Genomic DNA, 16842 nt, shown 5'->3' with positions numbered 1-16842 from the left:
CCTCCCCACCCCCCGACCCCTTGACCCCGGCGGCCCGCCGTTTTTTTTCTGCCCTGCTGTTTCCAGCCATCGGAGCCCTCGTCCCTCCCCCGCCTTAGCTCTCCTCGCCGGAACGCTCCCTCAGCTCTCTCCTCATCTTTCACCAGTGGAGTTTTTTTATTTTTATTTTTTTAAAAGTTTAGGTGCCTTTGCGGATGACCTCATTTTGATGTTGGGGGAAAAAATGATTTTTTTAATATGTGGACACTGCAAAAAATGTGTTTAAATTATCTTTTTTAAAACCTATTCAGGATTATTAGCCTGGACTTCGATATAGCGTTTGTAAATAAAGTTGTCTGTGCAGATTTTCCCACTGATTTATTTGTATAAAAATACTCATCTTTTCAGACTTTTTTGTAAATCCCCACTTGTGAAAACTGCGGTTTAGCAGTGACCTCAGCAACCCCTCCGTTTTATTTTTCCCTACGACAAATGTTCTCAGTTTAACTAAGCTACTGATTTGGATTTGTTTTATCTTATCCTAAAGTCTTTGTTCTTGAAATGAAAGGTATTTTGGGGTTATTTATTATGAAAACAACATGCTCTTAATGTTGATTTTACAATATGAAGAGATTATTTAAATAAATTATTGTTTTCATTGGATGTGTGCGTGTGCGCTTTTTCCTTGGTGTCACGACCTGGAAGCTCGAGCCGCTGCCCAGGCGGGGAACTAGGTCAGCCAAGAGTGACATCTATCGGAGGCTGCGACTTGCGGAGAGGTGCGGCGAGGCGAGGACCCGCACTCTCAGCGCAGGGCTGCTGCGAGAGTTCACGCTCTGCCCGCATCCGTGTCCCTGCGCGAGGTTCGCCAGCTCTCGGCGCGGTGAGTCACTCAGCGCCCGGTGGCTCTGGCCTCCGCCTGCCCGGCCCCTTCGGCGCCGGCGCCGCAGCCCCGCTCCTGGGAGGTCTCAGCCGCCCCCGCGCCCGAGGTGCTGGCAGGGCAGTACCTTCGAGCCGCCTTCGGGCCGAAGCCGGGGTCTGACCCCTACTTTGGGCCCTCCCCACTGTTTGCCCTGCAGCCCTTCTGGGACTGGCTGAGCTGAGAACTCAGTGAGTCACCCAGGCCCTCGCGAGACTCTGGAAGGCAGGGCGACCCCGGGCACAGAGGGCTGCGCTAGCACACACGCAATCACACACTGACTCGCACAGTCACATCCATACTATCACATACTGAATCACACTTACACTCCTACACAGAACACTGACAAAAATTCGTGTACATTCGCACGGAGACCGACACACAGTGCTGTGGATTCGGCGTTGTTAACACCTCACGATCTCGAAGGGGAAACGTCCATACATGATTCAGCTCTGCTTTCCACATTGGGTCCCACATAACTAGCGCCCAGCTTTGGAAGTGACCCTAATTTCTGGCATTCCCTTCAAAGGCCAGGGGTAGATGGGTAATGCAGTCCTGAATCAAAAGTCTTTTTCCTTGAAAGCGCTGGGGCCTACAATTGGAAACGTCTTGGCTTCAGTCACAAACTGTGTGACTTTAGGCTACCCACTTAACCTTTCTGTGCTGCAGTTTGCAGATCTGTAAGATGGAATCAATAATAGCAGATATCTCAGAGCTGTGAGCCTTTAACAAGGGAATGACAGTGTGTGGCACCTGGTAAGCACTCAATAAATTTTGCTTAGTAGCATAGAGTTTTATCCCAATGTCCCCAAATAGTGAGGGCATTGGGATAAAATGCCCTGCAATTATGAGGCCCAGAGTTACCCAGAGGCCTTTCCAAGTTCACCTTGTGTGGAAGAGCAGCATTCTAGGGCATTCTAGGGCTGGGAGAGCTCTGGCCCCTTCCTATATGAGAGGCTGAACCTTAGCCATCCCCTCTGAAGCGACCAGCGTCTACTGGAGAGGAGGTTGGGGCAAGCCAGAGAGCCCAGTTTGCCATATGTCCTCTAGGATGGATATTCAGGCCATCCTTTTTGTGTGTCCTCAACTAATGTCTGCCAAAAAAACATACGTGGGGGACTTCCCTGGTGGTGCAGTGGTTAAGAACCCGCCTGCCAGTGCAGGGGACATGGGTTCAATCCCTGGTCCGAGAAGATCCCACATGCTGCGGAGCAGCTAAATCCGTGTGCCACAACTACTGAGCCCAAGTGCCGCAACTACTGGAGCTCGTGCTCCGCAACGAGAAGCCACCGCAATGAGAAGCCCGCCCACCGCAACGAAGAGTAGCCCCCGCTACCCGCAACTAGAGAAAGCCCACGTGCAGCAACGAAGACCCAAAGCAGCCAAAAATAAGTAAATAAATTTTTTTTAAAAATAGACGTGGGACAATGGTGACTTTCTAAGCATCACTGAGAGGAATTCTCACTTTTCTGGCCAGATTGTTCTGAGGCCTGCATTGAATCTAGTTTACAGCAGAGTATGGTCCACAGAGTTGGGGCTCTGGGGAAGGCAGGGAGGCCATTCAGTCAAGTGTCCGTTCGCATTCCTCCAGTGTTTTCCCAGGCTAGGGAAGCCTGGGATGAAGCTCATTGATCCCATGATTCTGACTTCCCTAAGCAGTTGCTGCCTAGCAGACCCCCATTCCTGCCACCGCTCCCGCCCCAGCTCCAAATTTCGTGGTTTTCTTTGAGTGCCAGTAGCTGGTGCCAGCCTTCTTTCTGCGGTTGACTGTGCCCTCCCTTCCTTTGCGCGCACTCCCCTCCCCCTCCTGAAACCAGCGAGGAGAGACGGGGCAGTAAATTGGCTGGTGTCGAGGATCTGCAGCAGACAAGATGATTAAGAGGCCTACGCCGAAGCGCCCGGGGCAGGGAATGTCAGCCCAAGTTGGAATCACGCAACAGGCCTTGGCATGAGCGAGCCTGGGAGCCGGGAGGGCGGGCGGCCCCAGCTCTGGGGTGGGCCGAGGCCCCACAGACTCGCCGGAGTCACCGAACCTGGCACCCGGCGGCGGCGGGGTCGGGCCGGGCCAAGGCGCGCCTTTTCCCGGGAAGCCCTTGAAGCAGAGCGCAGAAGGGTGCAGGGGCCAGAGGAAGGGGGCGTTTCCGCAGACAAGGAGAAGGGCAAAGAGAAGGGAAAGAAGGATGCACCTGGGTCCCAGAAGTAAGGGGGCGGGGAGGAGGAGGGGTGAGCGAGGGGAGAAACAAAGCCTGGCTGGGGGAGGAGGGGGCAGGCTCCAGCCCCGCCGGGGGCGACGCGCTGGCAAGTCCTTCTCAGTCTCGCGGCCCGCTGGGAGACGCGGAGCCCTGTGATCAGCCCGCCGCCGCCGCGCAGACAAGCTCCCCCCGCGCCCGACTGCACTCCCCAAAGAGCGAATGAAAAATGGAAATGGGAAGCAGCGATCTCGGCTCCCTGCACTGGGAAACCGGCCGCGCTCAGAACACACATAAATCTTCATTGTAATCTCCTTCCATTTGCTCGCGTGAAATATCAGGCCAGAGACAGGATATGACAAGAGCTGGGAAGCAGAGGGAGGGAAGACGAAGAGTGAGGGGTGCCCGGTTCTCTCCGCTCCACCCCCTGGCAGTGTTGCTTGGAACTCCGGCTGAGCGCTGGCACTGAGGTCCAACTCCAGTTGCAGGCACTCCTGGCGAGCCCGAGTCCCCTGCCCCTCGCAGTTCCCCCTCCCCCACCCACCGTACCCCCGCCCTGCGCGCGCTGCGTCGCGGGCCACCCCGCCCCGGGTGCTTCCCGGGTGTAGACACACACCCCTCCCACGGCCCCGAATTCCCGCCGCCCGCCCCGCCGCTCCCGGGCTGCGGGGGGAGGGGCGGGAGGCAGGAAAGAAAGGGAATGCATCCCGGGCCTAATCAGCGCGGCTGCAATGTGGGACCATTTAGGAGGCTTCCCCTCCGCCTTCTTTCAGGATTACTTGTGAAAATTGTGAATATCCGTCCTGTGTAAGGATTTCCGAGACTAGTGGGGAGAGTTTGGGGGAAGTATCAGGTTTGATGGGGGCGGAGAGAGGGCTGGAAGACTGGAGCTTTGTTTACAAACAGTCCTTTGGTAGAAGGGGGAGCGGAAAAGAGGGGTAAAAGGTCCCGTGAAGGAGAGTGATGTCGGGGAGTAGAAAGACCCCTAACCTTTCTAACAAAGATGTCCTCACTGACTGTGAAACCCAGGAGCAACTCCTGCACTCCCCAAAACACCCCCTCCCCCGTCCCCGTCCCAAGCACTTGCTCAAAAGTCACAAGCCGGGTCTTTTCCCTCTAGGGAACAGCGACCACCAGTCGCTTAAACCTGTTGGGAGTTAGAGTCCTCTTTGAGAATGAAACTACAGATTCTCTCTTCCTCCTAAAATACTGGTTCCTTTGCATTTGACTTTGGGGTCCCCGCAAGCCGGTGGGTGGGACGCGATCCTGCAGTCTTGATTACGCGGGCCCCTGGCCGGGTCTGACTAGGCTCTCCGGAGACGGGCGGGCTCTCGCAGGGTCGTGATACCCAAAACCGCCCCAGGGAAGCCTCCCTCTGCATCTGGAATCTGCCCCCAAGCCTAACCCGCTGCCCAGTCTCCCACCCCGCAAACTCAAAGGCGCGGGCGGATTCGGAGGCCCCCGCTACCCTCTGAGGCCCCCCTGCCGGGAGTTCCCCTCGCGGGGACGGGTTTGGCAGTGATTGCCCCATTACAAGACTTGACATTACGCCCTGGGGCCTGGGGCCGGGCGATGCCGCGGGGAGGCTGTGTTTCACGAAAAGAGAGAGCAGACAAGTCTTGGAGGAGCAGCCATTCCACCTCCACGTGAGAACACAGGCAGAGTCTCTAGATATCTAGACCTTTCTTTCCCCGGCCGCCTCCGCTCCTCTCCGTCCTCCCGGTCGGGCCAGACAGCAAACACTGCAGTGTCTTAGCAGTTTGCGGGCTGCGCAGCGCTCCCAGGATTCTCCGGAGGCCCGTTTTGGGAATCCTCAGGAGTCCTGGTGCCACTGGCTGCGTCCCGGGTCCGGTCCCGCCAGCGCTAGGAGCTGGAGGGCGGAGACCGGCGGTGAGGTTTGGGCGCGGAGCCCGGGAAGGTGGAGAAAGGCTCCCTGTGATGGGTCGGGACTGCGGGCCAGAAGATTAGAACTCCGGGGAAAGAGAAAAGGCGAAGGAGAGGGAGGGACTGGACTTGGAGCGCGCCGGGGTAATCCCAGGGGGCCGACTCGGGCCAGCACAGAGCAAACATGGCGGGGTTACCCCGCTCCCACTCCTGCCCTCCTTTTTGTGGCCCAGGAGGCTCAAATACCCTAGAGATGAAATCGTCGCTCACGGAACGATGGCGACTTCTGGCCCTGGAGCCCGACCGAGTCCGGGCTGTTCCGAGCGGTGGCCGCACTTCCGTAGGCTTCTCCAGCCCGGAGCCGCAGCAAGCCCCCGCCACCCCGCCCCGGGGCAGCCCCCGCCCCGCCCCATCCTTCTGCGGCCCTGGCCTTGGCTTCTTAAAGTCGCAGGCTGTCTCAGTGCCCGAGAGAAGCACCGCCCAAGTGGGGAATGGGTGTTTCTCGGGGGCGCTCTCTCTCTGCGGTGGAGATCAAAGAAACGCCTAGGAGTTCGCGGGGCGGGCCCCGAGGATCCTCAGATCCTTCCCTCCTCTTCCCAAAGCTTCCCAAAAAGCAGGTTGGTGTCCGCCGGCACTGGGCGGCACTCTGTCTAGGGGTGATGACCGCCTCACACCAACTCCTCAGCCAGCTACCCCCACACCCCACCTCCCGCCCCCTGGACTAGGCCTGCAGATTCCAGGGCCCTACTTGGCTGCACTTTGGAGGGGGTTTGCGGGAATACGGGAAAGGGGCCGAAGGAAGGAGGAGGGGAGAACTGGAAAGAAAAGAAATAGAAGAGGTGTTGGGAGGAGGAAGGGGGGGGGGGTCGGAATCCTGCTCAGGCACTTTCTTGCTTAGTTGCCGCATTTAGGGTCGGGGTCCCGGGCCTCTCAGGCATCCCAGATGGGGCCAGCCGGCACGCGGGAAAAGGGATTCTCTTTTCCCGCAGGAGAACAGTGAAAATTTGCCTTGGGTGGCCAATTTTCTCATTTGCCCCTATTAAAAGAAAAAGCCCAAGAAATTCAATTAAAGCCACCCTGGCCAAGGCGCTATTTGAGGCATGAATGTCTCCCCTAAAGCTGCAGCAATCATGTGGCATTAGACACTTCCGGAATCCTATAGCCAACCTGAAAAATCCCAGACCCCCTTTTTCCCTAATTTTTGCTCTGATCTGTAATTTTATCCACATTTGCACTAGTTTGAGCATTCTGGCTCTCCCATCTGAAAGCCTGCAATTACTATATAATTCTTCGCAATTTCAGATGTCCTAATATGGACTGTAATTTTTGCGCAAGACAATTTCCTGCTATTTCAAGCATCAACATTGTCAAAGTTGTATGTACATAATAAATGGGAATATCAATGCATAGTTTTTAGCATAACATCTTGACTCCTCGATAATTATATCCGTTCGGAGCCTACGCAGAATTAGCCTGAATTGCATGGTAACTGCTGCTGCTTTAAAATTTTTAAAAATTACTCATAATTTTCCCAAAGATTACCAAGATCTCGAGTGCACAATGTCATCAGCGTAATGAAGAGTAAACATTTATGCTAATAATCTGCAATTTTTTTCATCAGCTATAAAGACAGAGGCTATATAGCCGAAATTTTCAGTCCTATTCTGCAAGCGCAGCGCTGCAAAAAGCCTGCGGCGCTCGGAGGCGTCTGGTCCTGGAGACCTCTTTCCACTCTTTACCTCAGGATAGGAGGATGGGGCTGGGGGATACTTTTTGGTTTTCTGGTTTTGTTTTGCTCTGGTTTGGTCGATTTTGTATTTCCTATTTTTCCTTTTTTTTTTTTCTTTTTTTCCTTTTTTTTCCTTTTTTTTTTCCTTTTCTTTCCTGTCATTCTCCCAGCCAAAAGCCGCCTTCGACCCTTTTGATTTGATGTAGCAAAGATTGTGTCCAGATTATCTGAAATTGACACTGAGAAGGTAAGGGTGGAAACCGGTTTCATTTTTCAGAGGGTTGGAAGGCTGCGCTGCGCCCGCCGCAGCGGCTCCCGCTCCGGGAATAGGAGGGTGGGGGGAGTGATTATGTATGCACCAGCTAATTCTTCCATCAAAACTTCTTGTCAGCGATGTCAGGATTTTTTTTTTTTTCCTTTTTATAAAAACACTTGATGTTTCAGGAAGTGTTAATCCCTGAAGGTTGGGGGATGAGGGAGGGGGTAGGAAAGGAGTGGGTGGGGGGTGACAGTTTCTTGAACCTGGGGAAGGCACCCTTTAGAGCCGTTTGCCAGTCTACACTGAATTGGGGTTTGTTGTAGAGCTGGGACGGAAGGAGGGTTTCTTTGAGTCATGGGAGGGAGAGACCCTTACCCTCTCTATTGCATTTGATAGAGGTTTCTATGGCCATGAGGGATGAGAAGCAGAAAATTCCGCTTTAGCCTTTGATTTCGGGTGTTTAACCCAGGCGGTGGGATGACAAAAGCTAGAGATTTTTGAAATCGGTTTTTTAAAGATACAGAATGAAAGACATGAGTAGCAGGATAAAAATATATAGCTAGGGGCCTGGATTGCTTCTTTCCTCCCACTTTTTCTCGGGATCGAGTTTCGCAGGTTTTGTGTCCAGCACCCAGACCTACCTTTCTTCTGGTGACAAAAATTGACAATTTCTTCAAGGGGAGAGATTTAGTTAATTTCTACATCAAATGACTCAGAGTAAATTCATACTTCTGTGCATATAGATGTGGGGGATTCTAAAACTTTTTGTGGCTCTTTAAACTAGTGCAGAATAGACAAGTCTGGAGAGCCATCTGACCTAGCCCAGTGCAGATCTCAAAAAGAAAGAAATAAAAATAAAACATAACAATCAACGAAGGAACGTTGTGAATTATAAACATGTTTCCAATGTTGTATTTTAAAATATTGCCTAGATTTAGGAGCTTGATTTTTCCATAATTAGACCACTACTAGTAGGGCCACTCAGTCCCCAGCTTATGAAACCCAAGACCAGTGAGGAGGGGGCTGGGGATTGTTGCTTCTGTCCCTCCACCCCCACCCTTACCCCTTTTAGAGCGAGTGTGTGAGAGAAGATATTAAAGAGGTATCTGTTGTTTGGCAATTTTGCTAAGTCTGTCTTCATTACTTCGACGCAGTGCATTTGCTAATTTGGAGGCCCGGCCATTGACAAGCTTGCTTCATACACCTGCAAGCAATTTGCCGGCTCCGGTACCGGAGAATTGCAGAGATGGCAGCTCGCACCTATTTGATTTTTTTTTTTCTTTTCTCAATGCACAGCAAATTTGGCTTTCAGTGCGTTATCTCTTTTGTTAATGCAAAAAGATTCCCTGGGCGAAAAAATTGCTCATAATTACCAGAGAGATGGGGAAACTGCATTAGAATAAATAAACCTGAAATTACTGTAATTATGTTGTGTTTGATGGGCCCGGCTTGTAATCAAGAAGAGAATACAGTGAAATGATGCTGACCCTCTTGGGTTTGCAGCTGTACGCGCACTTTGGGGTCTTTTTTTGCAGAAAAGAGTCATTTTGATAATCATTAAGCTGTGTGTAACCTATTTCAGAAGTGTTTTAAAATGAGGTTCACATTTTTTGAACAAGGGGAAAAAAATCCCAAAATTGCATTTTGCCATTACAGACTCATACATAAGGAAAGGTTGTGTTTTCTAAGTGACAATTGTTAAGACATAATATTCAAAATCAGTATTTAATCGTTATAATGAGGTATTGTTTAAATATAACCACCTTTAGATTATTCATAGTTTAATTAATATACTCATTATGAAAATCTTTGAATCAGATATTTGATGAACTACTTGTCAGTAACAAGGCAGCATTAATTAGACCTATATTGAGATTAACAGTTTTTAAAAGTACAACCGCTTATAATTATAATAGAGCCTAACTAAAGACCGCCTTCGTTGAGCTAAAACTAATAATTTCTCTATTTGAACTGTTAGCATGAGATTATTAAATTAGTATAAGCTAGTATCTCAACGTATTAAAATCTGCTTGACCAAACAGATTTTGCCTGTGGCTTCAGGCGTTGGGCCCTGTCTGCCGTCTGGGGTACCAGAGTTGGATGCGTGAAAGAAATCTGCTAAAACCTTCCCGCTAGCAAAGTCACATTTGGCAGGGGAAACCAAATCCAGGAAGGTCCCTGTCCCCGCGCCGGAGCCCAGCCCGGGAAAACAGTTCCCTCTTTTCAGCTTCGACACCCGCCCGCATGCATCCTGGTCTCCAAGGTCCAATCACCCCCCCCCTTAGCCCTCCAGGTTCTGGGGGCTTGTGGGAGAGGAAGAGCCCCACTTTCAGGCCCAGAAGGAGCCTCGAGGTTCCCCGCTCCATTCCCCACCACCTCCCCTGCTCCCTCCACCATTCCCCCCTTCCCCTCCCTTTCCTAAAGGACATCGGAGAAGCCTGGCGCATCCGATCTTTCACCAGCACCAATTGAAAAATGGGTGATTGTCATAACACAGATCACTGCCTTCCCCTCTCTGCTCCCCACCGCGTGCTGCAAAGGGGCCCCCAAAGGCGGAGCACCAGCCCCCTCGGGAAGCAGTGTCGGAAGGCGAGTTCGAGGGAAGCGGGAATCTTTCAAAGCAGCCTTTTGGGGCCCGCAGCTTTCCTGAGCCCTCTCAGCTTGCTGTGGGGCCTGGGGCTGAGGCTGGTCTGGGGCGCAGGAGGAGGGTGCCAGACTGATGCTAGCGGCTCAGAGCCCACGTTCTTCTGGAGTGTACTGATCAAAACGGTCCACCGGAGGTGCCCCTTAACCGCCTGGCCTTGGGACTTCTGCGCTGGAGGGGGTGGGGGCTTGGCTTGACAAGCTCTCAGGTTCCGTCGAGTCAGCAGAGCCAACCTGCCCCTCCCTCTGCACCTCCGCTTCTCCTAGTCGCAGAGAAAAGCCCGGGGTCATTAGGCAGGAATGGGCCTCTCGTTATGGATGGGCCCGGATGGGTGGGAGTGGCTGTGGAGGGGCCCGGGTGGCGCCTTGGGACTGTCCCCCGGAGCTCACTGATTGATTGGGGGGTAGCGTGACAGACGTGTCCTTCCGGCCCCTTTCCTGCGTCTGGCCTCGTCTTTTCCGCGTCGAGATCCAGCGCCCTGCGGGCAAGCAAAAGCCGGGAGGCCAGATCCCGGCGGATTCGAGGGGCATAGTCGGGTGTCTCCACTTTCAGGCTTCCAGGCCCCCTGCAAGGTGACTGGGCGCAGGGGGCACTTACGTCTCACAGGGCGGCTGCTTGTGAGCTCTGCTTTCATCTCATTCCAGACGGCCTTCACAGTCCCTTTGGTTCCTGAGCCCTGGCTCTGCCAGGCCGCACCTGTTCATGATTCCCCTTCCCAGGGACCCTTGCCACCGCCCTCTAACCCAGGCAGGGATCAGACCCTTTGCGGGGGGGGGGGGGGGGAGCTGACTGGCTGTGGGGGGGGGGGGGGCGGGGGTGGTGCAGGAGTTAAGCTTGAAGAATGGTCCCAGCAGGGGCTTCGCATGCCTCCGCCGTTATCCTGCTATGTCTGGAGCCAGGAGTCGCTGCCCCTGCCTCATCTGTCCCCAGAGGTGGCAGTCTGCTGCCTGGCCCCAGCACCCCTCACACAGCACACCAGACAGCAACTCTTTCTCGAAACCATAATTTTACTGTCTCGGAGAAACTTTATAACTTATTTACAAAGTTCTTTCCCCCCCCCCAAGATACAAAGCAATAAGTTAACATTCTCAATATAAAACTAAACTTTGACATAGAGAACACAAAACACGGTTGATTTCATTTGATCACATTTTCCAAATTTCACAAGAAAAATGTCAAGATTCTCATTTCACAAAGCATCGGGTTTTACAGCCACACACAACATAAAAAGAGCTAAGCTTGTGCAACATGTTTACAGAACAATAATAATAACAATAATAATTAATAACAATAATATGTACAGCAATTAGATCCTGCACTGGAGACTGTGCATTCAGGGTGGTGACTGGCATTACTCTGCGGTCGAGCCTCTGGGGATTGTTGTAAAGCTGCTTTCGTCTTACTTTAAAGCCCACCGGCATTAGGGCACTGGCGCACCCCTGCACGTTTTCTCTCCCCGCCCATCAGTCCTCTCTCTCCACAAGGGAAGCATTAGGATTTTCCTGCTTAACCAGGCAAAGCGATCAAGCGTTCTTCCCGAGATGAGGAAATTGTGTTGGCTTCATTTCTTTCTCTCTCTCTTTTCTTTTTAAAATAATACGGGACATGTAAAAAATGCAAATCATTTGGTTCCAACCTCTCCATACCAGCGAAGTACAAAAGTTACTATATAAATTAAAAATCACCAGGTCCTCCTTATTTGTTTTTCCGGGTGCGTTTAAAGTAATGGGTACGTTTGGACCCTGCGCTCCTCGCGCCCCACAGAACCGTGAATTGACCGAACATTCAGCCTCAAGCGAAGTCCATTTCTCAATAAATAAAACCCCCTCCCTCCAATTTCCCCCAATTCCCGAACGAGCCACACAGATGGTTAGGCAGGCCCAGGAAAAGGTCCGAAAAGATAAAACGTTCCAGTATCCGGAACAGGGTGGCCCGGTGGACCAAGCCTCCTCCGACCTGGTGACTTTTTTCAGCGGCCGAAGAATGAGGACAGAGGACGGACGAGAACCTCGACTTCGTCAGCGCACAGATACAGAGCGAAAGGAGACAAGAAACGGACAGGACAGAAAGAGCTTTTGCTTCTTCTACATTGTTTTTTGTTTTGTTTTGTTTTCCTGATAGTCCCATACAGCTGAGGGTCGGCGGTCGGGTCCGGCGGGATCTTGCTGCGGCTCCCGCTGTCTCAGGCCGCTGTGCCTGCGCTTCGAGGCCAGTCTGCTGTCACCGCGCGGCCGAGGCCGGGGTTCGGGCAAGGGCGTGGGCGCCAGGGAAGTCGCCGAGCCGGACCGCGCGGCACTCGGAGGAGGCGGCGGGCGTCCTGCCTTTACTGTTCCTTCTTCTTTCCCTCTGGGCCCTTCTCCTCCGGACCCACGGCACTCGGGTGGGGCGGGTGGACCGGGAGGCGAGAGGGGCCCGGGCAGAGGGAGACGGGAAGGAGGCGGGCGGATGCGGACGCGCAACCTCACATGAGCTGGGGTTGCTGCATAGCTTCTTGGTGCGCCGAGGGGTACCACGACGTGTAGCTGGGGATGTAGGAGCCCGCGCTGCCGCCCGAGCCCTTCCCGGAAGAGGAGTTGGGGTTCCAGCCGGGCGGCACTGGAGGAGAGCCTGCAGGCAGCGCCCGGCCGTTGGCCAGCGCGCTACCCTCCAGAGCTGCCCCGCCCTGCTTCATCAGCTTCTTGAACTTGGAGCGCTTGTTCTGGAACCAGATCTTAACCTGCAAGAGCGGACAACAACGTGACTCGGTCTAGGTCCCTTGTGCCTACCTTGGGCCTGGGGAGATAAGGGGGCCGTGGGACAGCGAGAGAGGATACCCCGCGGGCCCCTGCCCTGCGCGACCTGGCAGCTCCCTGCTGGAGAAGCATACACACACCCCTTCCCCCATAAGAACCGAAGGCTGGGAGACCCCACCGCGGGCCGCTGGTGGCCGGCAGGGGCAGCTCTCTGAGAGCCGGGGAGCGTGGTGGTGAGCGGTGCAGGGATCCAGGCCTTTGCCTGCCTGGGACTCAGCCCGAGCCCAGCAATCTTTTGGGGAAGACGCGGAGCCTGCATAACATCGAGGCTTCAATTCCAGTATGAGCATCAATAAAAGAACCGAGTGGAGAAAAGAAGTGGAGGAAATTTATTTGCAGTGTGACCCGCCTTCTCTTTGCGCCATCATTTCAGCCCTTGAGCAAGTTGCGGGCTGACTGAGGAGGCCACAGGGTTTTGTTAAACTTTTCATTTGGACTCAAATCCACCTTTCCTTAGTGTCTCCTAACTCTGCTCCAAATCCCGGCCCGGACATTGGAAACCCGCACCAGTCGTGATCAGAACGCCCAAGGGGTCCCCGGAATCTTAGAGAAACCAGGGAAGGAAGGTTCCGTTTCTCCTCCAGGGTCTGGGACTTGGGAGGTGAGAGGGCGGAGGAAAGGATTCCCCCTGCCAGCCCAAACCGGTGAGAAGGCGGAGGAGGAGGGAGACAGAGGCTCGGGCCCAGGCCAGGAGTGATTAGCCACACACTTTAAAGGCAAAGAAGGGATTAACCCCCGCGTCTATTGTTCCAGTTGTTCGGGCACGTGTGACCTCAGAGTCCCCAAACAAAATGCCTAGGGAAATCCTTCTTGTGCCCTAATCAGATTGTCCAGGAACGGAGGGCAGCGACAGAGCCAGGGCAGAGAGAACTGCGGAGGAAGGAGAGATGTTGCGAGAGCCGGGGTGGGACACACACACACACACCCAACACACACACACCCAACACACACACACCCAACACACACACACATACACACACACACACACACACACACACCGACCCCTGACGCCCAGAGAGCAAGAAATGAAGCTGCGGGTGCAGGTTGGCCGCGGGAAGCCTGCGTGGCGCCACAGTGGGGCAGCGCCGAGGTACCTGCGTCTGCGTGAGTCCCAAGGAGGCCGCGAGCTCCGCCCTCTCGGGCAGAGCTAGGTACTGAGTTTGCTGGAACCTGCGGTTCAAAGCCTGCAACTGCAAACTGGAATAAATCGTCCTGGGTTTGCGGATCTTTTTCCCCTTGCCATTGAAGCGTACTTCACCGCCTTCCACCACCGTGCTCTTCTCGGAGTCAGCCCCTGGAGGGACAGCAGAAGTGGGGGCCGTAGTTAAGGCGAGGGACTGCCTTTAGTGCGGGGAGCCCAGAGCAAGTGACCGCAGAGGGGTGGCAGAGGCAGGACCAGGAGAGAGAACGCTCAAGAAACTCCGAAAGCCAGGGAAGTGTCCCGCCAAGTCCAAAGGGCCCGACCCCGGCCGCTGCAAGCGGACTGGGGCAGTTCCCAGGCGCGCAGCTCCTGCCTTTGCAGGGAAAGTTTGCTATTTTTACAGGCTGTAGTTGAGGTTTAATTACCCTTAATTGCATACATTGTTTACAGCGCTACGCAACAAATAATTACCGAGACTAATAAGTGCACATGTGGGTTTCTGTTTTCCACCAAGGCATTGTGTGCTCGGCTCACGGAGCCACCCAGAGGCCCAGCCAGTGCCAGGGGACGCTCTCGGATTTCTCCTTTGCTGGATAGTTGCAAGTTGCGTGGATATATATTTTTAAAATTTCTTTGCTATGACAGGGATTCATTTACTGATACCCAAAACCTTTCACTGCTCCGGCGCCCTCCCCACCCCCATCCCATGTCTCTCCTCCACTCCTCTCCCTCCTTTCTCTCTCTCTCCTCCTCCTCCTCTCTCTTCCCCCCCTCCCTCCCTTCGCACCTCTTCTCCCTGGCAGGCGCACGTACCTGGGTCCTCCAGGCGGCTCTGGGCGAGGCTGGCGCTGCCCGGGTAGGACTGCACCGAACTGATGTAGGGGCTGGACGCGTGGCTGCTGACCGAGTTGACGTAAGGGTAGCCCAGCGGTCGGGAGAAAGACGAGGCCGAGCTGTAGGCGCCGTCGGGCTGAGAATGGCCCGCCGAGTGTAAACAGTGCATGGAGTAGTGCCCGTGGGACATGGGAGAAGGAGACATTTGCTGGTTGGGTGGCCCAAACTCCATAAACACCGCCTTGCCCGACACGGGGCTGTTGAGACTCTCTGGCATGGTGGTCATGGTCATCTCTTCTCGCGGGGTCTGGGTGTGGGTCTCTCTCTCCTCTGCTTCCCTTTTGGGGGTCTCTGTGTTTCTCAGGACAGGAAGGAACCCAATTTAAGCGTAACAGGGGTTTTCACTTTCCATTCATAAGAAAATGGAGTTTGTCTCTTTGAAAAGTCTAAGCATGATGCTGCCGAGCTCCCCAAACTCGCTTCAAAGCTTTGACTCAGCCAAGGTCATAAATATTCATGAGCTGGCGGAGCTGATTGGTCCGCTGTCTTGCATAATCACCGGGGATTGGTCCGAGGCGCTCCGGCTCCGCTGGACTAGAGCGGGCGAGGCGGCCCGGCCTCTGGAGAGACGCATCCACACCTCTCGGCCGGGGCTCCTCTGCAACAGAGCACGCAGCGTGGGGCGCACAATGGGCTGCGGCGTCCGCGCCGGGACCTCCGCGGCCTGCGGCTCATCAGCCTCCCGCCTCCCCGGCGCGCCTTACTTCCCAGAAATCAACCAGTGGTTCGGCGCCGCCGCCCACCCCCTCCTACTGTCCCCACCCTCCGCCCGCCCCCAACACCGGGGACTAGGGCAGTTTCTCCTAGCAATCGCCGCCCGGTCCGGTGCAGAGCTAGGGCGGCTCTGGAGCCCGGCCGCGGCCTCCCGTACGCGGAGTCGCGCAATGGGGGCGCCGGAGGCGGTCAACAGAGCGCTGTCCTCCCGAGAGTCTCGTGCCTAGCGCAGCCCTCTCCCGGCGGCGCCTCCCTGTCCTGGGTCCGCTCTGCCACATCCCTGGGGGCGGGTTTGGGGCCCTCCGGGCGCACTCACTCACTCGGCCGCCGCGCCGCCGCCGCTCCCTGGGGCCTGCTCGCATTGCTCCAGGCCAAGCTGGCCACTCCAGCTCGAGGCTGCACCGGTCTGATTAAAACAGTGCGCGCGGAGAGCCAGGAACCGGCGCTTCTCCTCCCAGGAAAGGCGACCGCACCGCCCCCTCCCCCCAACACCCCCCTCCTCTTTCCCCCCCAACCTTCCTCCTCCTCCCCCGCGCCATTCCCTCTGCGCCGAGCGCCCCGGCTCACTCGCCCCTAGGGCGCGGCACGGAGTGGAGCCTAGGAGCTGGCGGGCTCAGTTCTGCTTGAGCCGCGGACGCCAGGTGGTCATTTTCCGGCCTCCTGGGGTCTGGCGAGAGTACCCGGGGTGTAGGAGTCCTGGAGGACACCAAAACCCGCAGCAAAACCAGGCCAGTGGTAGGCTCGCTTGTCTGTGTGTGAACACGTCTCTCATTGTCACCCAGGATCCTCCTCATCTCCAGGGGTCAAAGCAGGCGCCACTGGGCCTGGGGTAGAGCTGGTGGAGGCAAAAGCTGCCGCGGCGCCTTCTATCTGCTGGGGCGCTAGGTACAGAAAAGTGCACAAAAGCCCCCGCCGCCACCGCCACACAGCCACCCCCATAAGGCGTGGCGCGCACCACGCAGGCTGCCAAGGGGCTGTTGGTTCCCTATCCCGCCAGCCCCACGGTGAATCCCAAATTACTTTGTTAGGTAATTAGAAAGTGTTGATAATTATTTCTTTCATAATTTAGCGGTGTGACGGGAACAGGGAAATGATCTTGTGAAAGTTCACACGTGCAGATGTATTAGTTACTGATTCATTTGATTAAATGGTAGTCTCAAGTGCTCGGATCCGCAGCTGAAGGCGCCCCATTAGCATAACACTGATGTTTAATTTTCATACGCATAATTAGCCATATATTTAACACTAATAGCAACATGCAGCCTTTCAGCCTTAAACAGCCCAGGGTTTGATCTGGCCTGAGCTGAACCTTCGCCGAGGCACCTTCCCCTTTCTAGAGTGCGTGGTGCTCACAGGACAAACCTCTGTAATCAAGCACATTTTGGCAGAGGGAACACCAATAAAAATGAACATTCAAAACAAATTACATCGGTGCTGTCGTTACAGATATTAGTGGAAGGGGCTTCTCTCTTTTAACTTCTGTAGCAGCAGCTGCTGCCCGGGGGAATTCCTCTCCTTTGGTTTAAGGGTAAGATATTGGGGGGCAGAGATATTTCAGGCAGCGTGGTTGGAGCAAAAAATAAAAGCCAAGCAAAACGAAACAACCAATCCTCCAAACCAATAACGGCTTTGCCAACGTTTTAAAAGATTTTTCCTTCTTTCTTTCTTTTTCCTTTTTCTCCCACCGCCCCCCCCCCC

The 16842-nt window shown here is 54.5% G+C and overlaps 1 protein-coding gene across 1 annotated transcript; it reads right to left on the bottom strand.

Annotated features, from left to right (window-relative positions):
• Nucleotides 1-11049: 11049 nt before the first annotated feature.
• Nucleotides 11050-14860, bottom strand: DLX1 (distal-less homeobox 1). Its single transcript, XM_007458838.1, has 3 exons — nucleotides 14350-14860; nucleotides 13490-13689; nucleotides 11050-12319 (listed from the first exon to the last, which is right to left on the bottom strand). The coding sequence occupies exons 1-3, from the start codon at nucleotides 14660-14662 to the stop codon at nucleotides 12065-12067; spliced, it is 768 nt and encodes a 255-aa protein (XP_007458900.1). The 5' UTR covers nucleotides 14663-14860; the 3' UTR covers nucleotides 11050-12064.
• Between the last annotated feature and the right edge of the window lie 1982 nt (nucleotides 14861-16842).

Source organism: Lipotes vexillifer, unplaced genomic scaffold (genome assembly GCF_000442215.2).
Source record: "Lipotes vexillifer unplaced genomic scaffold, Lipotes_vexillifer_v1.1 scaffold1306, whole genome shotgun sequence".
NCBI classification, from domain to species: Eukaryota; Metazoa; Chordata; class Mammalia; order Artiodactyla; family Lipotidae; genus Lipotes; species Lipotes vexillifer.
This window is presented reverse-complemented; position numbering and strand designations above follow the sequence as displayed.

Bases quoted from the DNA above. Each gene is read 5' to 3' on its own strand.
- DLX1 (XM_007458838.1), bottom strand. From the start codon at position 14,662: ATGACCATGACCACCATGCCAGAGAGTCTCAACAGCCCCGTGTCGGGC. The intron at 13,690-14,349 runs GTACGTGCGCCT...CTGTCCCTCCAG, and splicing joins GAGCCGCCTGGAGGACCCAG to GGGCTGACTCCGAGAAGAGC. The intron at 12,320-13,489 runs GTACCTCGGCGC...CCGCTCTTGCAG, and splicing joins TGGGACTCACGCAGACGCAG to GTTAAGATCTGGTTCCAGAA.